General features: G+C 46.5%; 1 protein-coding gene across 12 annotated transcripts in view; it reads right to left on the bottom strand.

The window, feature by feature from the left end:
• Nucleotides 1-25100, bottom strand: part of CACNA1B (calcium voltage-gated channel subunit alpha1 B) — a 325706-nt gene that overhangs the window by 56258 nt on the left and 244348 nt on the right. For all 12 annotated transcript variants that reach the window (XM_063174370.1, XM_063174372.1, XM_063174374.1 and 9 more), the window contains 11 exons: nt 24558-24678; nt 20410-20539; nt 18941-19000; nt 18112-18218; nt 9601-9697; nt 6744-6904; nt 5583-5720; nt 4578-4779; nt 2878-3042; nt 1762-1872; nt 1511-1594 (listed from right to left, as the gene is read on the bottom strand). In XM_063174370.1, the coding sequence (XP_063030440.1) occupies nt 1511-1594; nt 1762-1872; nt 2878-3042; nt 4578-4779; nt 5583-5720; nt 6744-6904; nt 9601-9697; nt 18112-18218; nt 18941-19000; nt 20410-20539; nt 24558-24678 (1376 nt within the window). The remainder of the gene's footprint in view (nt 1-1510; nt 1595-1761; nt 1873-2877; nt 3043-4577; nt 4780-5582; nt 5721-6743; nt 6905-9600; nt 9698-18111; nt 18219-18940; nt 19001-20409; nt 20540-24557; nt 24679-25100) is intronic.

Below are 25100 nucleotides of genomic sequence, written 5' to 3'. Positions count from 1 at the left end.
GAGCTTAGCCTTGTTGGAGTTTTAGGGGTAATTCCCACAACTCTGCAAAGGTTTTGATGCTGGAAATGTCTCAGAGCCCAGCCTGATCCAGTTCCCTGGCTGGGCCATCCTATGGGAGCTGGAGGGAGAGGCAACGTCCCATTAACTGAGCAGGGAAGGGCAGCACTGTGGCTGTGAAATAGCTCCAAAATTGAGGATTGTAGCAGCATGTGGGCTTGGTGTTGAGAAGTAGAAACCTTCCTGAAGGAGAAAACACCAGTCTGGGAGCAACCAGAGGCTCCCTTACCCTGTGTGAGCTGTCAGTGCTGCTTCCTCTCAGGAAAAGTGGCCAAAGTGGGGCTGGAAAAGCTTCAGTCTGGTTGTGGCTGACTTGCAAATATTTTCACAAATTTTCAAACCAAAAGTTTGGGTGCACTTGGCAAGAAAACACATCCCATGGCAGACGGAGTGGGGACAAGCACCCTGTGCCTTCCCACAGCACTCAGAGAGGATGAGCTGAGTAACTTCAGCCTGGCTGCACTGAAAACAAAATCCAAAGCCTACAACATAGGATTCACCAGCAGATAAATGAACATCATTTGTATGGGGAGGAAAAATTGGGGGGGGTTGTGCGTTATTTTGTACCAAGGAGGTTAAATAAAAATGCATTTTGTTAGAAACAGTCACATGGTCTTCACCACCACCTGTAAAGGAACGTGAGGAGCACAGTTCTGAGCACACACAAAACAGATCTACAGGCAAACCCCTGGGACTGAGGAAAAAAGTTATGGTCCAGTTCAAATTCATCACATCTGATACATCATCAGCTATAACATGCACTGGGACAGGAGAGGAGCAATTTATACATCAGGTAATATCAGACTGTCAGGGATTGAGACAGACGTTGGCTGCCCTTAAGGAAAAATCCTTCAGAATTTAATGACGAGTCTGGCCACTTTGTGAGATGTACAAGGCTTGTTAGCAAGGAAACAGCAGCCCTTGTAGGGCTGGCCAGAAATCCTATGTGAGAGCTGTTTGTTTATTCATTGCCCCACAGAGGTTTTGTGACAGGATCAGACTCTTCACCTCTTCCTTTCCCTATGTCCCTGTCACTTCCCTTCACCCTCACCCTGCCCTGTGACCCACACTGGGCAGGAACCCCAAGGGGCCAGACATGCCCTGCAAAAAACCTCCCCCATTAACACAGCAGAATCCCTTTGGTCTCTTCCCTCTCTAAATTCAGCAGGATTTTTCCATGAACAGGCAGAAAAGGCCTGGGGATGGAGTAGTTTGCTGCAGGAGAGAGGGAGCTGCTTCCTGGCAGAGTCAAGAGCACTTTGCCTCTCATCAGAGCCTTCCCTCTTTGGGGCAGACAGCTGTGCTCAGCTGAGCTCGTGGAACAGGGTCAGCCAAGGCCATCATGACTCCCAGAGGCAGCTCCAGGGAATAAGGCTGGTAGGGAGAAGGTTCAGTGTCTTGACAGGGCACGGCTTTGTTTATAAATGAAATAAATTGAGCAAACTGTACTTACCGCAATCTCTGTTACTAAAATATCAGTAATACTTCCCAACACTGTTACAAAATCAAAGACATTCCAGGCATCTCGGAAATAATTCTGCCAAATGAGAACACAAGGGAAATAGAAAGATCCAGGGGTTACTTTTTTTATTGCCAGCACAGGTCAGGGATTTTTTTGTTTGTTTGTTTTTAAATGTGCATCACAAAATGCGAGCATTTCGTTGAGAGAGGAAAGAGGTGGAAGGGAAGGAGGAAAGCACCTACCAACACACCAAAGGCAATGATCTTCAGCACACATTCCATGGAAAACATGGATGTAAACACAATATTCAGGCATTTCAGCATTTCTTCGTATGCTTCTGGAGCATCATAGAACTAAAGCAGGATGGAAGAAGGGCTGTTACTGGAAGATCACTGACAGACTAAAACCTTGCCCAGCTGATTCCTGCTCATTTTAGTCAGGATTCTGTGCTCACTTTGAGCAGGATTTGGGGTTACAACACAATTATTCCTGTCTCTCTTGCTCCATCCTGTACTGAGGGGGCAGCTGGAATATCCCCAGCAGTGGAGACTGTTGCTGAGGGACATCCCCCTGTAAGCACAGCATGAACCAAGAGGGGTAAAGGCATTTTCCAGCCCAAGGGACACGTGCAGAACTGTTTCTTCCACTAATATGGGGACTCCTTGATTGTGAAGATACTCTAAGACAGGCAAGGGATAGGAGGGGACATCATCCACTGGTGTCTCTTCCCCCACTCTGGATCACATCCCAGGAGCCTGATGCTGTTCCAAAATTGAGTAAATCTATTTTAAAGAACGATAGAATGGCTTGGATTGGAAGGGACCTTAAATCCCATCCAGTGCCACCCCTGCCATGGCAGGGACACCTCCCCCTGTCCCAGGCTGCTCCCAGCCCTGTCCAGCCTGGCCTTGGGCACTGCCAGGGATCCAGGGGCAGCCACAGCTGCTCTGGGCACCCTGTGCCAGGGCCTGCCCACCCTCACAGGGAACAATTCCTCCCCAATATCCCATCTAAACCCACTGTGTTTCAGTTTGAATTTCCATGGCCTGACTGGACTTTGAGCAGCCCCAAGACCCTGCTCTGCAGGAAAAAGCTCAGGCTGGGCTGGAGATCAGGACCTGCAGATCCCAGTTCCCATCCCATGGTCACACACTCAAAGGGGCTGAGCCCAACCACCACTCTTCAAGGAAGCCCATGGTGGGATCTCATCCCAGCTAATCCACCTCCCTCAGGGGCCAAAGGAATCCCACCAGGCACATGGGGAGTGGTGGTTGCTCTGCTGAGACCCCCAGCTCTCAAGGTGAGAGTCTCTCCAGCCAACAGCCCAAAATTCCAAGATTCAGGAAGGTCCCACTCACCTTCATCATGAGGACGATGGTGTTGAGAGCAATCATGACCATGATAAAGTACTCAAAGGGAGGGGACACCACGAATTTCCACATCTTGTACTGGAAGGATTGCTTGTTCTGAGGCATGTAGCGGGTCAGGGGCTTGGCACTTATGGCAAAGTCTATGCAGGCCCTCTGCAAAGCAAAAAGGGGATGAAACGGTGCCACAAAAAGGGCTGGAAGTCTTTATCCATTGGGATGTGGTTGGGAGAGTGAGCAGATCATTAATACCACGTGAGTGATCCTGGCTGATCCTGTAAAATGCAGCACAGGATCCCCAAATCCTGATCCATTCTCCTGGAATATTTACCCTTTAACATTCCTGTGCTCCTTGCAGTCCTACCACATTCCATTAGAGCCCAGCTCCTCCTAGGTCCTGATCCCTTCCCACTTCTAAAAACATTTCCAGTTTCTCCTGATGGGTGATTATAGGAACCAGAGGATTGGTAAAGATGTTATTTGTTGTTTCTAAAAGGTATTGTGGAACTTGGGTGTGTCCTCACACACAGCAACACCCAAAGAGCTCAGAATGTTTCATAAAATGAGAACTGAATTTACCAATAAATCATCCACCAAAAGCACTTGGGGGAACTCTCAGAGATCCCCTTCACTGGCTATTTCTGTTCACTTTATTATGAATAGAAAAGTGATAAAAATTTATTTCTACAAGAGGTTTTGATTCTGGAGCATTTTATCATCTTGAATTTACATAAAAATTGCAAGTCTGAAATCACTTTCTGCTCAGTTGGAAAATAACATGGGTAAAGCTCTCTAAATATTCTGCTTTATTTTGGACTTTTTGTTCATTAAGACAAACAAGGAACTAATTAAAAATCACTTCAAAATTCATCTCTTTTCATCAAAAATCAGGTTCCAGTTTCAAATTATATGAAAAGAGATGGTTCTTCCCAAAAGAGGCCATTGAGGCTGTGGGACCCTGAAGGAAGGTTGCTGCAGATGCTAAAAATCTGCATGGATTGAGAAGGAAACTGGATACACCCATGGCAGGAAGATACACAGATGCCAGTAACTAAAGAAAAACCAGCTCAGGAGGTCCCTGAGTGGAAAACAATGGTATTTTTGGGGGCTTTAAAGAAAAACCTCACAGCTTCTTCTACCCTGGTCTTACACTCTTCTCAAGGCATCTCCTTTTGCCTGCTGCCAGGAGGAAAAATCCCAGCCAGGCACAAAACCAGCCTGGAGAGAGGAGTTTTCACAGTAGTTGAACCTCAGTTTGGCTTCTGAGGTCTGCCCTCAAGGTTTGCCTCCTTCTACCCCTCCACACTCGAGCAAACATAAAATCATGGAATGGTTTGGGCTGGAAAGGACCTTAAAGCCATCCCTGCCATGGCAGGGACACCTCCCACTGTCCCAGGCTGCTCCCAGCATGGGGCAGCATCTGCCAGGGCCTCCCCATCCTCACTGTGGTGTGGTCCAGGGGAATGTGTGACAGTGGTTCCCAACAGGAAGCACTTGGGGGCTCTCCCTGAGGTTTGTTTTATGCAGAAGCTGAAACAGCCACTCATTTCTTTGCTCTCTACACCACACACCCTCCAATAACCACTGCTCTCCAATCCCCCCAGCACAGGGGGAGTGGGGATATCCACCAGTATCCAGCAGCTCTGAGCCCCTGGAACACCAACTCTGGAGTCACAAGAGGTGGTGGGTACCTCGTTTTTCTCGAGGCTGCACTCTGACATCACTTTATCTCCTTGCTCCTGGAAGGTGATGATGATTAACGCCACAAAGATGTTGACAAAGAAAAAAGGGAAGACAACAAAATACACCACGTAAAAGATGGACATTTCCATCCTGTAGCCAGGGCTGGGCCCCTGTTCCTCGTAGGTGGCATCCACCGAGTGCTTCAGCACACTGCAAGCAAATGCAAAGAGAGAGGAAAGGTCAACACAATCCCTGGGAAGCACCAAGGAGCCCCTGAGAATCATTCCCTGGCCTTCACTCTCATGCAGGGTTTTCCACATATGCTCAGGAAAAGCTTGCTCCCACCCACGAGGCTGGGAAGAAGTTTTCCTTGAGGATATTTTTAAGGAAACCCTTTGTTCTCACCATTCTGCAGAATGGTGGAGATTTGCTGTGCCCAGATCCACTGATCCCCCCTGACCTCCCAAAGGGGAGAGGATCCAGCTGGATCTGGCTTCTCTTCTCTGGTCAACAGGGATGGAGTAAGAGTGGGGAAAGAGAGGTGCTGATGACAGCCAAGTAGGGGAACACAGTGAGGGACTGGGAAAGGGAGGCTGATGCTGTTTTAGTCTTTATTTTATGAAAGAGTTGAACGTGGAGGCGGAGAAGCCCTGGCCACGCACTGCACTCCACATGTGCCAAAATAAAGTCATTTGCTGAACAGGAAATTTTATTTGGGGCCTGTCACGCCCAGCAGACTTTCAGCAGAGCTCACAACACTTTTCCCCCTTCATTTTCTACCATTTCCATTATCAGTTTTACCCCTGAGAAAGGTGTGTGAGTCCAAAAGCCTGAGGCAAGAACTGAAAACTTTCTGAGAAAATGCAGAGCTCTGCCTGCTGGTTCACCCAATAATCACACAAAACTTGGCTGATAAAGGAATTTTCTCATTTTCCAAGTCACCTGCTGTCCCTCAGAGCTTTGGGGACCTGCTTTACCTGCATCATCAGCCCCTGCCAGGGCCATGTACTCACGTTGGCCACCCTTCCCCTGTGGACACGGTGAAAAGTGTGAGCAGAGCCCAGAGCACGTTGTCGTAGTGGAACTCGTATTTTTTCCATTCCCTGGGCTGTGCCTCCACCTCATTTTTTTCATAATCGAGGTACTGACCCCTAGGAAAAAGAGATTTGGAGCCAATGAGAGAATTCAAGCAGATCAGGCATTTCTTACCACTCAGGAGTGTTGGAAAGCCCCAGCAGAACAGTCTGGACTGTGCTGTGGGTTAAAGACAAAGGGACTCCCTCAAAGTCCATGACAGAAGTAAAAGCCAATTTTTGAGCCAGTTCTAGCCATGGGAACTGGACCTGAGGTCTGAAAATGAAAGAGATTTTAATCAGGGCATTCATTCATTCATTAGGCAAAGCCAGCCATTAACACTATGCCTGCCCCTCAACTGTCTGACCCCACAGGAAGCTTCTGCTTGATGGGGAAACATCTCTGCCTCCTACTCCAGGGTTGGATATAATTCCTAAATGTATCCCACTCTGAGGGGCCTGGCAATTCAAGAACCCTCTCCAACCTACCCTAATCTGTAATTTCACATTCCTTTCCATAATTTAGTTGCATTTTTCCAAGGAAGAACTGCACTGACAGCCCCTAGGACCCCACCAGGGATGAGCCCTGCAGGTGCCAGGCAGCAGGAGAGGGGTGGGCAGAGCAGACAGGGCTGAGGAGGTGCTTTGGGTGCCAAGAAAAAAGCTAATGAGATGCACAACACACCTTGCCAGCCTGCTGGGAAGAACAAAGCATGACAGGGCTTTTAAGATATTCACATCCTGTCCCTGTCCTCGCTAATTAGTAGCTCTTTAACATCCCACGCTTCTGATTATTTATTCAGTGTGTTTTTCTAATTCATAAGAGCTCTAAGAATGGAGGCAACAGGTGGAAAGAGGAGTCACGCTATCACAATCCCTTCTCAAACATCACACTCGGCTTTCCCAGGAAAGAAGATCAGAGCCAGGAATGACAGAACTGCTAAAGAAAAAGAAGGAAAAATTCACCTCCAGGCTACCTGAGCTGGATTATTGCTCTTTATTTACAGAAGACTCTTCCCACTGAGCAAATCCCTGCCTTTGGGCCAGCCTGGGGAGCTGGAGGAAGCTGCTCCCTGCCACATTCCCTGCTCCCAGCTGTACCTGCAGTCCTTCTCCAGCTCCTTGGACTCGTCCGTGCAGTAGAAGAAGCGGCCCTTGAAGAGCTGCACCGCGATGACGGCGAAGATGAACATGAAGAGCATGTAAACAATGAGGATGTTGAGGACGTTCTTCAGGGAGTTCACCACGCAGTCAAAGACAGCCTGGGGAGGCAGGGGGACAAGGTCAAGGGGTGGGAAGAAAGGAAGAGTTCATCCAAAATCTTGGCCACCAAGATTTAACCACATTCAGGGAATCACAGAAGGGTTTGGGCTGGAAGGGACCTTGAAGATCATCTCATTCCCACCTCCCACTGTCCCAGGCTGCTCCCAGCCCCATCCAACCTGGTCTTGGACACTTCCAGCCTCAGCTGCTCTGGGCACCCTGTGCCAGGGCCTCCCCACCCTCACAGGGAATAATCCCTTCCCAATATCCCACCTAAATCCCTCTAATTTGGGACCCATTACCCATCCCACCACCCATGGAGGCTTCAATGGATTTTTGCTTCCCAAACATTTCCCAAAATCGTGAGAAATAACTCCAGCTTCCTTTATCTCCTGCTTTATCCACAACTTTGGCTGTGCCACTGAATCTTCTGATGCTGCTCATAACATTTATAAAGACAATCACAGCTTGTCAAGACAATATTAGTCCTGAGCAAACATTTCATTATAAAATGAAAATTGCACTGGTTTTGATTTTACTTCCAGTGGTTGGATAAAAACTGTTGGAATAATTAGGAAAAAATACCAGAAACAAAACAACCAAATGCTTTGAATAAATATTTTTATAAAGAGCTGTCTGTCAAAATGAGGTGTGACTAATGTAGTCAGCATGTGCACTCCCAAGCTCCCTGCAAAGAACTCCTCAAATCCATTTCCTACGTGGGTATGAGGCCCTGATTCATTACAAGTAATTTGCAGTTTCATTTCAGTCAGAAGTTTGTCATAATACCAGAAATTGAGCAGTCTGTGCCCGAGCACAGGGTTTGTACAATCCTGCTTCTATTCCTCTGAATGGAAGTGAATCATTCACAGAATTAATCCTGATGCCACTGTCTCAGGTTGCAAATGTGAGATGTGGCAGGAGGTGTCAATTCTGTTGTTATTCTCTGCTAATGGGTCAGCCATTAAAACCAGGTGGGGCAGTTTTCTTTATCTCTTCCAGGACCCATTCTCCCTCCAGGAGGGAGGGGAAGGGAGGAATCTGTTGTTAATGGGCCATTGAGTGTCCCTGCATGGTTGATCAAATTCCATCATCTCATAGGGAGATCTCTGCCCAAGGGGAGGAGCCAAGCATTCCTACTTGGATATAATCTGAGGATTGGAACAGCACAGCAGCCTTTGCCCACTGCATTGCCAGAGGGAGCCCAGGCCCATCTGCAGCAGCCCTGGAGCTGCAGAGGAAAACTCCCCCCTTGTGCAGGATCCCTGCTGCAGCAGAGCCACAGCTGGCACTGCAGGAGGGCTGAGCCCCCCTGGGATGGGGCTGGGACACTGCCCTGACACACAGGGGGCAGGGCATGCTCTCACTCTGGCAGCGTTGTTTTGTTGTTTTGGATTACTGCATTTTATTTTTCCTACTAAAGAACTGTTATTCTTACTCCCATATCTTTAGCTGAGAGCCCCTTAATTTCAAAATCATAACAATTCAGAGGGAAGGAATTTACATTTTCCATTTCAGGGGGGGCTCCTGCCTTCCTTAGCAGACACCTATCTTTTCAAAACAAGACAGCCAACCCAGGAATCCTGATGGAAATCCCTCTCATCAGCCCAGAAATCCTGATGGAAATCTCTCTGATCAGCCCAGAAATCCTAATGGAAATCCCTCTGATTGGCCCCAAAATCCTGATGGAAATCCCTCCAATCAACCCAGAAATCCTGATGGAAATCTCTGATCAGCCCAGAAATCCTGATGGAAATCTGTCTGATCAGCCCAGAAATCGTCATGGAAATCTCCAATTAGCCCCAAAATCCTGATGGAAATCCCCTTGATCAACCCAGAAACCCTACATGAAATTTCTACATTAATGCTCTTTTTTAGAGAAATGTAGTGAACATAAAACTACAATTATTTAAGCATGAATAGTGGGCTCAGACAAAAGCAAATCTACAGAACAGCTGACCCTTATTTTGATGTGAAAACAGAAATTGTCTAACACATTTTCCCCTTCCAAATCATTCATTGCTTTTTCCTCAGCTCTCACAGAAAACAGCCCACAAAAGGTATTGAAGAGTCCCTAAACCTCAGAAATTATTGAGTTTTGTTAACTCCTTCCATTCTCTCTTTGCAGGGCCTGGCTGTTCCTCAAATTGTTGGTGCTGGATGAGTAATCCCAGGCAATTAAATTTATTGTATTTTTTAGATCAGTGCTCTAGGGATAAACCCTTGAACTATGGATTCTTTAATAGAAAGATGAATAAATTAAAGCTTCTCCTATAGCAATGACAAATCTCTTTGCACAGCCTGTGGACAATCTTGCAATATTCATGTTAAATTCTCTAGGGAAAGCCAAACCCTTCCAACCCCATTTTCTCCTTTATCACATCGAAGACCATCCCACTTATGAACTGTAATTTAATTTATTTGCTTTTTTTTCCCTATTTGTAGAGGTTTTATTTTCATGTGGATTCACAAGAATCCCCAACATTATCCACAATGTTTGCAAAAGCACCCAAGTGTTTGACATTTGCTCAACATCTGCCCAGCTCTTTGTGCTCATCTGGCAAAAAGATTCATTGCAATGGAATAAAAGCAACAGAAACAACTTGGATTAAGTGAGGTCTACCAGCTTCCACTCAGACCAGCCAGAAACCTCCAGAGAAGGAAAAATAAGGAAAAATTTGTGTTATTTTCTAACCTTTAGTTTTGGCAGCCGTTTTATGGTTTTCAGAGGCCTGAGCACACGCAGGACCCGCAGGGACTTGATGGTGTTGATGTCCTTGCCTTTGGTTCCTCTGCAAGGGAGAAAAAGGCACAAGAACAACAGAGGGAATTGTTTGCTCCCCAGGCCACTCACAGGGATATCTGTGGGCGTCCAGGATGGCTTTGGTGGTGGAACTGGTTGGGTTTGGGGATGTTTTGATGGGTTTTGTGTCCATCCTCACCAGCGCTGCAGGCAGGATGACCCAACCTCACCTGGGGTGTCTCCAGCAGCACAGAGGAGAAGGATGGGGCAGGACAGGGTCCTGGCAGGGCTCAGCCACACGTGCTGGCCCAGCCACTCACCAGGACCTGGGGCCCTTCCTGCCCCAACTCCACACCTGAACAATGCTCCCAGTCAGGGCAGCAGCACCAGGACAGGAGGCTCAGCTCCTCCATTCCATTCCCAGCAGGAGAAGGGACAGAGCCACACAAGGTTCTTCTCTCCCAGCTGGATGAGGCCAGGGGTGTTTCTAGATGAAGCCAGGGATGTTTCTGGATGAGGCAGGGGTTGTTTCTCCGTGCACTTCTCTGGCAGGAACATCGTGCCAAGAGGGTTTGGGAGCCTTCCTGATGAGGGACAGAGCTCTCCTGGTGGTCAGAGCCTGTTCCCTCATCCCTGAGTCTCCCATGGAGGACATGCCACCAATCCCATGCAGGAACATGTAATATGGCAATATATTACATGCCTGGACCAGTGCTGGGGCAGCTCCCCACTCAGGCATGCAGGTGCTGTCAGTCACTTTTGGGGTTTAGGTTTTGTTAAAACTGAGTGCAAGGTCAAGAATGTTCCTCTTGTTAACATCAAGTGGGGTTTTAGGGCAAGGACAGAGCTCCTTTCTTCGTGCACTTCCAAAACAAAGAAACACAAGACAACAGGAACATCTTCTTCCAACCCCATGGCAAAACAACGACATTCCCTTCGTTTCATATGGAGTGGGAAATGGGATGGAAATCTGGAACAGAGTTTTATTCATGGCTGGAGATTTGGGTCTGGGACTGTGTTAAGGGAACACAGGTGGGAATGAAGAACGTGTGGGACAGATGCTGACACACCTATTCTGGACATTCTTTTTCTCCAAGAGGGAAATAATGGAAGGACAAGAGGCACAAGAGACCCACGGAGGTTTGGGAAGGACTGCAAAGCTTCCCCCATCCTGCCCCACATCCTGTGCTGAGGGAGGAGCACCAACAGTGGAGGAAACCACCCAGTTTTGTGGTTGACTGAGCCTGCTCAGCCCTGGAAAGGGAATTTTTGGAAATCCAAGAATTCACTGCTAACCCTGTACTACTCAGCAGTAACCCTGGAGCAGAACCTCCAACCCAAACCCACAGCCCTGCCTCAGCTCCAGTCCCTCTGTCCCGTTCCCAGGCATTGCAGGTGTCTGGAAATGCAGGAAGAGGGACACACAGGAAGTTTTGGAGGGCTGTGGGTTGTATCCCAGGCAAGTATAACTTGGGGAGAAATTTCCTTTCCACAAGATTTAGTAGAAGGTGAGGAGAGGGGAAACAGAATGGACAGGTCTTCTCCCTCTCTCACCCTTCAGGGCTCTTTTAGGACCAGTCTAATCCATCCCAGCTGGACCCTGATCTTTGACATGGCTCTAAACCCAGGCACTGGATTTACTCCCAGAGCAACAGGACTGATTTAAAGCCACAAAATAACTACTAAATATTTTAAAAAATAATATTTGATTTTCATTAGAGATCTTTGATCTGCTCTAGATGAAACAGGCACTGCCAGCAGAGTTTTTTTGGCCTTTCTCATCAGGTTTCAGCAGAGCTGAAGGTCTGGCCTAGGCTTGGCTTTGCAGGTTTGCTTTCAGCTCAGTGTCCCTGCCATGGTCACCTTGGTGTCACCAGAGCCACTGGCTGACCTGCAGCTCCCTGGTGTGACCCTCAGCAGTGCCCTAGCTGCAGAGGAGTTTGTTCAGCCTCTCCAGGAGGATGGGAATGGCATCAGGGAAGCAAAAGGGGAAAGGGGTCATGGCCAAGGAGATGCCCCAGCAGATCCCACCTGTCCCCAGATCCCACCCCATCCCCTGGGCTGTCCCCTCTGCCAGGCCAGGCCAATCCTGCCCTGCTCCTGGGGACAGCCAGGGGAGGGGGGAGCTGAGGAGGGCAGGGCTGAGGGAGGAGTGAAGGGGAGACCCTTTGGGGCCATGTGGCATCTTGGGGCAGCAGGAAGGGAAGGGGAGGACATGGGGACAGTGAGCCCAGAGCTCTGCTCTGTCCCCACCAGCTACAGCCACACTTTTGCTGTGCCCATCAGCACCTCCAGCTTTCCTAGAGAGAAGAGAAACCCTCTGCTTTCCTAGAGAGGACAAAGAACCAAGTGCCAAATTTCCTGGACCCCATCAAAGACTTTTCCTGGCATCCTTCTCCTCACTGTGGAGGATCCCCCTGGAGCTCCTGGAATGTGGGGGCAGAGGACACAGCTCTGCACTGACAGCAAAATTGCCCCTTGCACAGAGTTAAATACAATGTTTGGAACCTCCTTCTCAAATCAGCCCTGCAAAAAGCTCCCTGAGCTCAGTTTTCATGGCAGAGACTTTCCCCAGTACCAGAGCCTGGATCCCAGCTGGGTCACACTGCAAAGCTCAGCTCTGCTCCCTGGGCTCACTCAGAACCCCAGAACATTCCCAGGTGGTGCTGTCTCCTGACTCCAGCAGACCCCAATTACCACACTGCTATTGTGCCAATTAACAACTGCACTAATGAGGCCTCGTGCAAATGAGAACAGAGACATTTCCCTGCTCTGCTCTCCCAGGGCAGGCTCCACACCTGAAGGAAGAATTTCTGTGGGTTTAATATTTCCAGGAAGGTTAAAGAGATGTGGAGCAGAGCAAATCCTGACTCCTGCTTTTCCCTGGAATGGGAGAGGCATGGATGAGTGAGCTCAGAGGTGGAGGGCAGACAGCTCCAGTCACACAGAATTCCTTCTGCCTCAGCAGAGGACACTAAGAAGGGCTGACTGATTTTTTCCATTCAGGCACTTAAGCAAATAAAAAGCGTGAGCCAATTAAATCTTAATGGGATTTATGCTCTGAGCCATATAGAGAATCCTGAGGAAAAAAAAAATTCCATTTCTTGTCACAGTAAGGTCCCCTGCTATAGGAAAAGCTTTTCCTGGTGCTCTGACCCAGAGTGATGCAAATTGCATTTTAATTAAAAGGATCCTCTGCAACTCTTCTGTCAAATAAAACCCTCAGGGTTGGGTATGGGTGTTTTTAAAACCCTCTAAAATATTGGGGTTTTTTTCCCTGCTTTCATATAAAGCCAGATGTCCCAGAAAATAAAAGGTCCAGATGGAGCTGGGACTCAGTCAAAAGGTGTATCCAAGCACACATCTGACCTGAATATTCCTCACAACAAAAACAAATTGCCATGGAAAGACAAGGTTTTAATTGACTGCAGAATAACAACAGCAACATTCAGGACAGCTGAATCTTGAATAAGAGCTAAAGAGGAGCATAGGATGAAGGCAGACAGCAAAAAATAAAAAAAATAAAAAAAAAAAAAAAAAAGAAAAGAAAAAAGAAAAAGAAAAAATTGCATTAGATCATTTTTGGGTGCATTAGGCCAGTGCTGTTTTGTTGTTGTTTTCTGTGTCAGTTTGCTGCATGTTTATTTAAAACATTAGGAATTTTTTACAAGAGCTTTGCAGCGCCTTTTCTCCCTTTAATAAATAAAAGAGCCTTTAAAAATTCAGTGGTTCTTTCAAATGGAAGCTGCTTGTTCCTGTTGCTGCTGCCAGCAGCTCTGATTTCAGGTGACATGCACCCCTCAGAGTCAGGGCATCAAAAATTCAGGGTGAGGTGGAGCCTCTGCCTTCTGTGATAGCCTGGAATCCTCCTGGCAGAGTGAATTCTTCCCTGGAAGAGTAAATGAGGTCACCCCACCCTGCCCAAGCACAAAGCCACCCTCTTTCTGCCCTAAATCCTCTGCTTTCCTAGAGAGAAGAAAGAACCAAGTGCCAAATTTCCTGGACCCCATCAAAGGCTTTTCTTGGCATCCTTCTCCTCGCTGTGGAGGATCCCCCTGGAGCTCCTGGAATGTGGGGACAGAGGACACAGCTCTGCCTCTCATGACAGCAAAGCTGCCACTTGCTCAGGGTTTAATACAATGTTTGGAACCTCCTTCTTCCCAAATCAGCCCTGCAAAAAGCTCCCTGAGCTCAGTTTTCATGGCAGAGACTTTCCCCAGTATCAGAGCCTGGATCCCAGCTGGGTCACACTGTCCACACTGCACTAAATCAGCCCTGGAGCTCCCAGCTTGGCTGTTTGGAGGTGAAATCCTCTAAAAGAGACTCCAAATTCTTCTTTAAACCTGGTTATTAAGATTTTCATGAATTGTACCTCATCCCTCAGTGCCCACTGAGTCAGCCCCTCAAATCTTGTTGGTACAGAGATATCTCCATGTGGTTTTTTGACTCCCTGGCTTGGATTTTAGTCTGTTCTTATCTCTGCTGAAGGAAAATCAGGATGGATGAGTTAAAATAATACATTTCACTGGATAATGAGCAGTAAAGGGACAGAGGGGTTAATGGGATGGGTGGAACATGGCTGGGTTGTCTCCACAGTGGCAAAGTGTGTGGACACAGGTTGGACAGGCAAAACAGAGCAGCAAGAGACAGGAAGAACATATTACCCCATGAAACTCCTAGAGAGAGATTCCAGCGAGGAGAAGACAAAGAAAGAGCAGAGTCAATGACAAACAGAAACATCAGAGAGATCCCCCAGCCCCTGGCCCACTCCCACCAAGCCCACGGGATAAACCAGCGGGGAAGGGAGGGCACTGCACAGAAATCCCATATTTGTCACATTCATATCCTCTGGAAAATCCCTTCACCAAGAGTTTTTCTCCTGGGAAGCTGGGAAGCCTCAGAGAAAAGGAAAACAATTCTTATTTCATTTGCTTCTCCTGTGTTGTGCTCATGTGGAATGTGTTTGGAGATTGTTCACCCACAGGTGATTGTTCCATTGCATTCTGCTGGGAGTTGTTTTCACTCTTTGGCCAATCAGGGCCAAGCTGTGTCAGGACTCTGGAGAGAGTCACGAGTTTCATTATTATCTTTTTAGTATTTTGTAAGGATCCTTTCTGTATTCTTTAGTTTAGTATTCTTTAATATAATATGGTATAATAAAATAATCAATTAGTCCTGTGAAATCATCAGATTCATCATTCCTGCCTGTCCCTGCAAATACAATACACATTCCCTGCTGGATCAGCCCTTCCACTGGGAAAAACACCTCCACATCTCTCCCACTTTGGGAGGGATAACCTCAATTATTTGTTTTTTTCCAAGAACATCCTGAAATTCTGGGCATCTCTGTTCCAATTTTTTCCAGGCCAAATTTTTGCTTCTCTCCCTCAGCTGTTCCTCCCAAGTACATTCTGCACCTGGGGCTGAGAGATTTTGGTGACAAGATTCCATGGGTTTTTTGTTTGCTTCCTTTTCCCTAAGGACTCAAACATGTCTGGGTGTTTGTGGCATGTTTATCTCCAGAAAAAGAAAGGGATTTCTCTTTGAAATGCTTTGCTGAATGGGAAAACATTAGTTTATTATTATCAGCATCATATTGTTGTTCCCAGCATCACTCCGGGGGTGTTGTTTGAAATTTATTTTTTATTTTTCTAACCACAGAGCTGCTTCTAAAGAGCTGCAGGCAGAAAGAAAACCCACAGCTGCTTTGAGAGCTGGATTTTATCAGTCTTGTACAAGTGACTGATACCATCTCAAATGCTTAAATTAACGAAGGCTGCTGCAATATTCCAGAGGAGAGCATTTCAGGGAGCTTTGTTATTCCCAGGTTTTTAGCGGATGGGTTAATTCAGTAAGAAGTTGGTTCACATCACCTTCAGTGGACAGCAAGAAGCCAAAAACATGAATTAAACCCCACCTTGCACGTGGCAGTTGTGGGTTCTTGCAAACAAAGTGGTGACAGCCACATTAAATCCCATTTTTAGTGACACTGAGGAGGGTGACAAGGCTGAAGGATTTGCTGGAAAAACCCAACTGATTGAACAAAAAAGAGACTCCAGGAGCTCCTTTTTGGGATTATCAACATTCAGCCGCCTCTGTGTGTCCATCTGGTTTAACCAAACCAGGAGTCACAGCTCTCCACCCTGTCAGGACTCAGAAAAAAGCCATTTCCTAGGAATGACTGATTTTCCAGCTTTGGGGCTCATCAGGGAGGCTGCAGGCATTCCCTGGATTGGATGTTGCCTGCTGGAACAGGGATGGGGAGCAGGGCTTACAGAAAGCAGAAAAATCACAGAAGAAATTCAAATTTTCCCCGAGTCTTACAAATAAGCTTGTCTGACTTTAATCTGGGAGACAGTAACTAGGCAGGGTTTATGCAGTCCCTGGCTGTAAAACCCTGCTCAAGACTCACAGTGGAAAATAAAAGCAGCTTGGGGCACCTATTACAAAGCACAGGCAGGGGATGTACAAGTAATTTATTTGGAGGCTGATGAGGTGCTGTTAGATATTCATGGCGCAACATCAGCAACAGAAGAAAACCTGAGCATGAAAAGCCTCGGAAAGATTAAAAATTATTCATTTTAATCCATAACCCGAGCAAGGAAAATCTCCCTCAAAAGAAGATGGTGTTCAAAGAGAAGATGTTTTAAAGGCAGAGCCTGAGGTTTGTTCTCACAGCACAGGGAGCTGCTCTGAAGGGCTCCCAAAATGCCCCTTCTCCCATCACCCTTAGAAATTTGAATTCCTGATGGAAAAGGGAAATTCTCATGGAGCTGCAGACTTTGGGTTGTGTTGTTTTTTGTGATTATTTTACTTCTCTACCTCTCTTCAACTCAGAGGAGCTTTGTTAAATTCTCATGTTGCTACATGGCTTTTTAAAGTTAAATTTTTGATTAACTCAGTCTGGCTTAAGTCAGTCTAGTTCTGAAAGATGTTCCACAGATATATTTCACGTGCAGGGAAATAAAACCCCACACATGTGTAGTGAAGCTAAAAAAGCAGCTTGGCTTTGGATATTAAATTTTAGGTGAACAGTACATTCACCAAGATAATTTTGCTTAGGACAGAGCAGTCAGCTCCTCCAAAAATCTGATTTTTAATGAGGGACAAAATGTTTAAAGAGAGGAGAGCATCACCCCTTTGAAAGCAGCATGTTGGATATGATTTTTTCCAACACCTGACTAATTTGGTGAAGGATCCGGCACAGCCCAGCTTTCAATATCTCCAAAAATCACACCTAAAATATCAATCCTGTCCCTTAAAATATTGATCCTGTCCACTTCTTGGTCAATTTAACTTAGAGGGTTTATTTGTATTTATTTGTATTTGCACTGAAAAAAAAGCAGATCTAAACCACAAATCTCACAGCCTGGATGTGACAGCAATTTCGACGCCTCAGAAAACAAAAAACTGCTGAGGAATTTTTTACCAGAAAGGCAACATTTTGTGCTTTTTTTTTTTGTGCAGAGCTGAGAGAGGAGCAGGGATTTGGCTCTGCTTTAAAAATTTGTGCCAGTCTAAAGCAGCCCAGGCACGCTCCACGGCTCCCTGACAAAGGTGGATGCTTTTCTCATTAGCTGCTAATTCTCTTTAGCAAGTGAAACAATTTCCTCTCCTCTAATCAGGGTGTCACAAACCGGGCTGCTGAACATTCCCCTAATTGCTCGGGGCTAATTTAGCAGAAGATTAAAGTGGTCAGGTCCCTCTGCCTGCTTCCAGGTCTCTCCCATTGTTTCTCAGCAAAGGATTTGCAAACAACAATCCGAGTGGAAAATTTCTTCCCATTCTCCAGCTCGGCTCCTGAAGGATGGAAGGAACTGCATTGCTCTTCCTCTGGTTGTTTCCAAGGAAAAAGGCTCGGATGAGAAGTTAATCTTAATTTTTAAGGAGTTATTTCTCTGTGTTTGTTGCTCAAAATCCTCCATGACATGAAAGAAGAACGTGGGGTGTTATTTAAAGGCAAAAATACAGAGCTGGGTTTGAGGGAGGGAGTGAAACTCAGTGGAAGAACAGAGAGAGGAGAGAAATAGCAAAGGTTTGTGAGCCAGAATAAATATCCACAATTCTGGAAAGAAGGGTTTGCCAAGAGTTCACAGAGTTACCAGCTGATTTCTTAAACTGTTTTCTCAAAACACTTCAAGATTCTCACGATCACTGACTGGAGACACTGGACTGCCACAAAGATTTACAGTGAGTTCCTGAAAAGAATTGGCCAAAGAGTCACAAAAATCTTGGCTCGGTGTTTGAATGAGCAGTGAATGGACTCAGCCTAAAGTTGGCAGGATTTTCTCCAGATTCCACAACACAAATATAGCTGGGTTTATTCTTTTCTTCCCACCCCCTGGAAAAAGGGCAGGAACTGAACACTTCACTGAGGAATGGAGCCACAAACATCACACAGCCTCCTGCCCCCTCTGTCACTTATTCTCTGGAATTTGGGAATTTGGAGGAAAATGAACTTACGAGAAGGCAAAAGCCACCAGGGCCCCACTGACCACAATGAAGTCCAGAATGTTCCACAGGTCACGGAAGTAGGAGCCAGGGTGGAGCAGCAGCCCCAGGTCAATCATCTGCAGAGAAAACCCAGCAAAGGAAGAGTTTTAATTAAACATGGCCCAAATCCACCCTGCCAAGGGGCAGGAGAAGGTTCTGGATCAAAGCACCCTTCAGAAATTGCTGAGATACTCAGCCAAGCTGCTCCTCTCTAACAGGCAAGAAAACTCTCCCAAAAATGAAGCTCAAATTAACAAACCACAACCTAAAGCTGTAGAAATGAGAGCTCTCACCGCTCCCTAGGATTTTTTTCCACACACATGCATTAATCCTGGTTTTATTCTGCATCTCTTTTGCATCTTGCTCTGACAGGAAAACCCAATTCCTGCCTTACCCCAGCACTGAACCCTGGTTTTATGGAATTTTGCTCTCTGGGAAGTTACTGCCCCATAGTCTTGGCAAAACCTGTCACCCTACTGAGCAAAAGATAAATTCTCAGCTTTTGAAACATGAAAAACTAAGAATCAGTTGTTATTAATATTCCTTCCAAAGGGAAGAATCAGGAGCGTCTCAGCAAGGTCTGTCAGCTCCTGGTTCTTCACAGATTTTATCCTCTTACACAGCCACAGCTCCTAAAGATATCCTGATTTTCCTCCATAAAATATGAGATTTCAGCCAGGAGAGCTGCTGCATCTGATTGAGAACTGCTCCCAACTCCATCCTCCCCACCTCTGTCCTGTTCCAGCTTCTCACAAATAAATCTGAAAGAGGAGGTGAGAAAAGTTGGAAAAGTTCTTACCTTGATCACCATCTCAAAGGTGAAGACTCCTGTAAATATATAATCCAGGTATTTCAGAGCCTAAGTAGGAAGGAAAAATGTGTGTTAGGGAAGGCCACACACTGAAATAACCTGCACATGAGCAAGGAGTAAAATACCTCATCCAGCAATGGATGGATCTGCTGGGATGGACAAAAATCATCTGGTGGGAGGGTTGCAGATAATTTAGGCACAAACCTGAATAATCTGATTTAAAGCAGCATTTTCCCAGTCCTTGCCACACTGCACCCAAGGCTGGCTCCAGTGCATGTGCATTTCTGGCAGGTTTACCAAGGCAAAAGGGTGTTTCAAAATGAAATGTTTGAACATCCTTTCCCTAAGGATCTTCAAGGTTCTAGGGATCCTTTCCCTGTGTGGAACGGGGTGCCAGCTTTGCCACATCAGCCACACAACCCCTGATTTCCAAGCTCTCAGGCTCAGATGTGGCTGAAGCAGCAGAAAGGGGCAGGAATTTGAGCATTTTGACAGTGAAACAAAGATAACTGGAGTGTGTTCCCAAAGGCAGCTCTAATTCTGCATGGCCAGCACCTGCAGAGATGGGAACGGCCGTGAGACGGGAGGAGAAAAGCACCTGAATTCTGGGTATTTTGGGAGGAAAAAAGCACCTGGATTCTGGGCATTTTGGGAGGAGAACAGCACCTGAATTCTGGGCATTTTGGGAGGAGAACAGCACCTGGATTCTGGGAATTTTGGGAAGAGAAAAACCACCTGAATTCTGGGCATTTTGGAAGGAAAAAAGCACCTGAATTCTGGGCATTTTGGGAGAAGAAAAGCACCTGAATTCTGGGCATTTTGGGAGGAGAACAGCACCTGAATTCTGGGAGGAGAAAAACACCTGGATTCTGGGCATTTTGGGAGAAGAACAGCACCTGGATTCTGGGCATTTTGGGAGGAGAAAAGCACCTGAATTCTGGGCATTTTGGGAGGAGAACAGCACCTGAATTCTGGGCATTTTGGGAGGAGGAAAAGCACCAGAATTCTGGGAGGAGAAAAACACCTGGATTCTGGGAATTTTGGGAGAATAAAAGCACCTGGATTCTGGGCATTTTGGGAGGAGAACAGCACCAGAATTCTGGGAATTTTGGGAGGAGGAAAAGCACCAGAATTCTGGGCATTTTGGGAGGAGGAAAAGCACCTAGATTCTGAGCATTTTGGGCGGAGAAAAGCGCCTGGATTCTGGGCATTTTGGGAGGAAAAAAGCACCTGAATTCTGGGCATTTTGAGAGGAGAAAAGCACCTGAATTCTGGGAGGAGAAAAGCACCTGAGTTCTGGGCTTTTTGGGAGGAGAAAAAGCACCTGAATTCTGGGCATTTTGGGAGGAGAAAAGCACTTGGATTCTGGGCACTTTGGGAAGAGGGAAGCACCTGGATTCCGGGAAGTTTGGGAGGAGAAAAGCACCTGAATTCTGTGAATTTTGGGTGGCACTCACGTCGTTCCTGGGAGACTCGGCCTGCACAGGGTCCTCTGCAGCCAGGGCGATGCTGCTGAGGGCGATGACGATCAGGATCACCATCTCGAAGTAGCGCAGGTTGACGATGTAGTGGAACAGGCGGCGGATCCTGCGGGGACAGGAGCACACCAGGGGTCTCAGAGAGGGGACAATGCCACAAACCCAGCAGGGGCAGCACCTCTGGGACTCCTGCTGGGATCATGGGCAGAGGAATAGCTGGATTTGTATCTACAAACAAGCTGTGGGTCTGCTGGGAGATAAAATAGCACTGGGAAGGATTCCACTGATTGGTGAATGGAAAAAGATATTTGGTTTTACAAATAAACTTTGGATTTGCTGATAAATGAAATTAGACATTGAAAGATGAGAGAAGGAATGGGGCAAACCCCCTAAATTCAGTAATATTTAAAAATTAAAAGGGAGGGTTATACATTAGAGGGAAATCTTTGGGATCAGGTGTTCTGGAAGTCTGTACCTCTCAAGTAGCTCAGTCAATGGGGAAAAACCCCTAAATTCCATAAGAATTAAAAATTAAAAGTGAGAGTTGTACATTAGAGGGGAATCTTCAGTATCAGGTGTATTGGGAAGTCTGTACCTCTCAAGTACCTCAGCCAGTGGGGAAAGAGAGAAGGGAAATGTGGCTGGAAATTGGGATAAAAAGGAGGCTGCATCCTCCAAAAATGTGAGAGATCCCAGGGGAATGCCCCATGGCCTCTTGCTTTATTCAAATAAAGCCAGAAAAGACTCCTCTGTCTCCTTTTTGGACATAAAGCTCTGGTGTTTGTGGATTAATTTTCCTAACAATGGGAAGGAAATTAAAAAACAGGCTAGAAATTCCAGTTTGCATCAGATCTGTGGTGAGAGATAAATAAGGGAGTTCAACATCTTTGCACTGATCTCTGCTCCCTCTGCAAGGCAGCAACATCCATTCATCTCCTTATCTCTTGATCTATTTATCTCCCTATCTAGTTATTTCTCTATCTATTTATCTCTCCACCCATCTGTCAATAGAGCACTGAGAGCTTTCAAGCATCCACACTCAATTCTGCAAATTATGTTTATGGCACTCCCCCGTCCTTCTCCCTCTGAGCTGCCAGGTTAACACCCCGTGAGCTCAAAACAAGGTTTGAAATCCTTTTAGTGTCAACTAATCCCTTTAAAATGTTGAGACTCTCAGCTGAATCTGCCTTTGTGGCTCTGAGTGTTCCTCCCACCAATCTCTCTCTGCTTGCACTTTACTCCAACTCTCACTTTACAGCACAAATACTTTACAGGAATAGATTTGATTACTTCCACCTAATCTTTTTATTCACAAATTGTGTCCAAGGAAAATGGTAAATGCTCCCATTTCTAAGCAATCCAAAAGTCTTCACAAATTGCAGCTAATAATTCCTTCTGACCACAATTCCCAAATCCTTAATTGCACACAGAGCTCTGCATTTGCACCATATTTGTCAGCTGAATAAAGGACTTAGCCTGAGAATCAAATTATAGATTTAACTTGCCAACAACTTTGTTATCTGAGAATGTATTTCAGCTCCTCTATCCCATTTTCTCTAAGCAAATATCTGAGCACTGAGAATTAAAGTCTATTTTTCACATCTACTTACATACTCCTTTTCTTTGGCTTGCTAATGGATTCAGAGTGGAAAAGAGTTCCAAATACCAGGGAAGCAAATGTGATAGAAAATAACCTGGAGAAAAGTGCTTTTGTGGACCCCTTAACTGTGGTTTTCAATCTGCCAGGAGAAGATGATCATCTCCATGCCCTGAGAAGCCACAGAAGTGAAAGGCAACATTTCCAATACCATTTGGAGCCATAATTCGTGCATCAAACTCAATTCATCAAAGCAGTAACAAGCCCCTATTTTTAGCCCCTCACTGTTCATAACCAGCAGTGAGATGTGGGAGCATTTGTGAACTGCCAGTGGGCCTTGAGAAATCACTTCACAGCCCTGTGTGCTCTAAGAGGGTGGTGCCACTTGGGGAAAAAAGGAATTTATTTCTGCTTCCCTGAGCTGTTTTCCCCTCTGGCAGCACCTGGGTCATGGATCCCAGCAGGGCTTGGAAGGGAGGTGGCAGCACTGGAGTGGGGAAAAGCTTCTGACCCCAGAAAGAGCTCTCAGCTCTGTTCCCAGCAGCCAGAACCCCTGGGGGATGCAGCTGGCTCTGCACCTTGCCCAGAGGACAAACAAGCTGCTGACATTCCTGGAGTTTGAGCTTTGGCTTGGTATTCCCCCTTGGATTGCTTGTAACACATTTTTTCTGCTAGTGAACTTTGTTTTTCCAATTGTCTTTCAGCACAGCTCTTTTTTTCTTTTTATTCCTGGGGGGGAAGTGAAAGCTGAAGGAAGTTGAAACAACAAAGAAACTGAAAGAACCCCCAGATCCTGGACTCTGAGGCTCAGAAGGTCCTAACTGGGATGAAGGCAGAGAAAAGAAGCAGCCATAAGATACAAGGAAATTTTGCTGCTTCTGTGCCTGCCCAGCCCTCAGCTCAGAGCCTTGGCCCCAGCAGCTCTCGCTCCCCACCCAGCCCTGCTGCCTTGGCACATCTTTCCCAGCTCATTTTTGGTGGTCACTTCACAGCAAGAAGACCAAATATTAGAGAAATACCATTTCCGTGCTGTCTTATATATCAAGAGTTCTATTATCATTATAGTGCAAGGATTCCATACTGCCAGAGTTTCATACCTCCTCAATGTTTTCTGTTAGCAGTTCCTCTAAGCACTGACTGTTCTTGGTCCTTGCAGCAGCCATCTGACTCCTGATCCCACCAATCCCCTCTTTTATACCACTGTTCTTATTTTCTACAGGTGTGCCCTGTTAACATTAGGCCTGCTCCTAATTTTTAGTAATTGGTTCAGCTGCAACTCTTTGGGATAAGATTACATTCTCTACCACCTTCATACTGTATCCCCCTATATTTCCTTATCCATGCATCCATGCCAAACTCCATAAACCTAATCTGGCTCCCCAGGTGATGGTCCCAGGGCTGCCAGAGCTCCAGGAGCATTTGGACAATCTGGGATGGCCAGGGTGGGATTGTTGGGGTGTCTGTGCAGGGCCAGGAGCCAGATCAATGATCCTGGTGGGTCCCTGCCAGCTCAGTCAGGAGATTCTGGGATTCTGGGATGTGCTGTTCAGCCTGCCCAGGGTCCAGGGGTACCACAGGGGCTTTTTGGATGTCAAATCTGAGAAGTCAGAGCCTGTTTTGTCCCAGGACTGCGCAGGATGTCACAGCCCTCAGCAGCAGGAGGAGAACTCATCCTTCTCTTCAATCCAGCTGCCAAAGAAGGGCCTGAGCTCCCCTTTGGTATCTGGACAGAGAGAAATTCCAAGTACAAGTTTACCTGAGCCAGAGAGAAACCTCTGCTCTGAGGGGATCTCCAGAAGTCCCAAAAACTCTCCCTTAAAATGCTCAAACTGACTCACACCCTTCATGCCACAATAATTCCAACTCCACAGCCCTGCAGAGGAACAGATTCAGAATTTCCAGCTTGGAGCCCAAAGCTCCCCAGGAGGCAGCACTGCCTGAAGGGGAAGAAATGCCCCAACCCCAGCAGATCCCACTCTCAGCCCTGACAAATAAAAAATATCCGGGTTTTCTCAGAAGTTCAAAGTTTACAGTGATGCAAACCACTTTATGGAAAGAACAGGAATTCCAGCTCAGGAACCTGCAGGAATCTGCTGGTATCCAAATATTCCTCAACCTGTTACTCCTGATAAAATCTTTCCTCAACAGTAAGGGAATATTCCTCAACCTGCTAATCCGGATCAAATCTTTTCCCAACAGTGAAGGAATATTCCCCAACCCGTTGTTCCTGATAAAATCTTTTCCCAACAGTGAGGGAATATTCCTCAACCTGTTGTTCCTGATAAAATCTTTTCCCAACAGCACCTGTGCTCTCACTTTTTGGGATCTAAACCAACAGAGTCTGCCCAAAGCATTTTCTTTTCCCTGTCCTGATAATTTATCCCCCCAGGAAAACTAACAGAACAACAGCATCTGACCCACAGAAATAGGCTTTTATTTCATGCCCCAGTGTGTTTTCAGAGATGAAAATCCCACTCATGTTATTGCTCTGAAGCACCTAGAGCCCATGATTGGTGTTGAAGGAACTTACGGGTTTGTGGGGCTGAGGATGAACATGGAGCTGTAAGGCAGGATTGGTTTAGGCCCATTTTTGGTCAGGTCATCGACGTCTTTCTTCTCCTCCGTTTTGCTTTCAAACTCCACGTTGTTCACTGGAAATGGGAATTGAGGGAGAACACGAAGGAGAGGGTTAAAAATGGATTAGCAGGCTTCCTGCTGCCTGGAACAGCTGGAAATGGCAGCAGTGCAGCTGGGAGAGCAAACAGCCTTGGGAAGTGCTGATTAAATGGGATGAACAATCATCGGATCGTTATCACTCCCTGCCCCTCGCTGCTGCTGAGCACCGAGCAGAACAGCCAGGAAGTGAAACCATGAGCTGATTTAGCCCAGAGCTGCCAAACTGGGGCTGGAAAACCCATCCCAAAGAGCACAAATTCTTAGGGAGAGGGATCAGCTCGGGATCTTTGAAATAAAATCAAAAGGAAGTCTGACCAGCCTCGTAATTCGGTTTTTTCCCGTGGAGCAGGAGCACAACTGGCTTTGGAACACATGAAAGAGCAGATTCATGGAAGAG

This window comes from Melospiza melodia, chromosome 22 (assembly GCF_035770615.1).
Source record: "Melospiza melodia melodia isolate bMelMel2 chromosome 22, bMelMel2.pri, whole genome shotgun sequence".
Classification (NCBI taxonomy): Eukaryota; Metazoa; Chordata; class Aves; order Passeriformes; family Passerellidae; genus Melospiza; species Melospiza melodia.
Note: the sequence above shows the minus strand (reverse complement) of the source record. Positions and strands in the feature narration are given on the sequence as shown.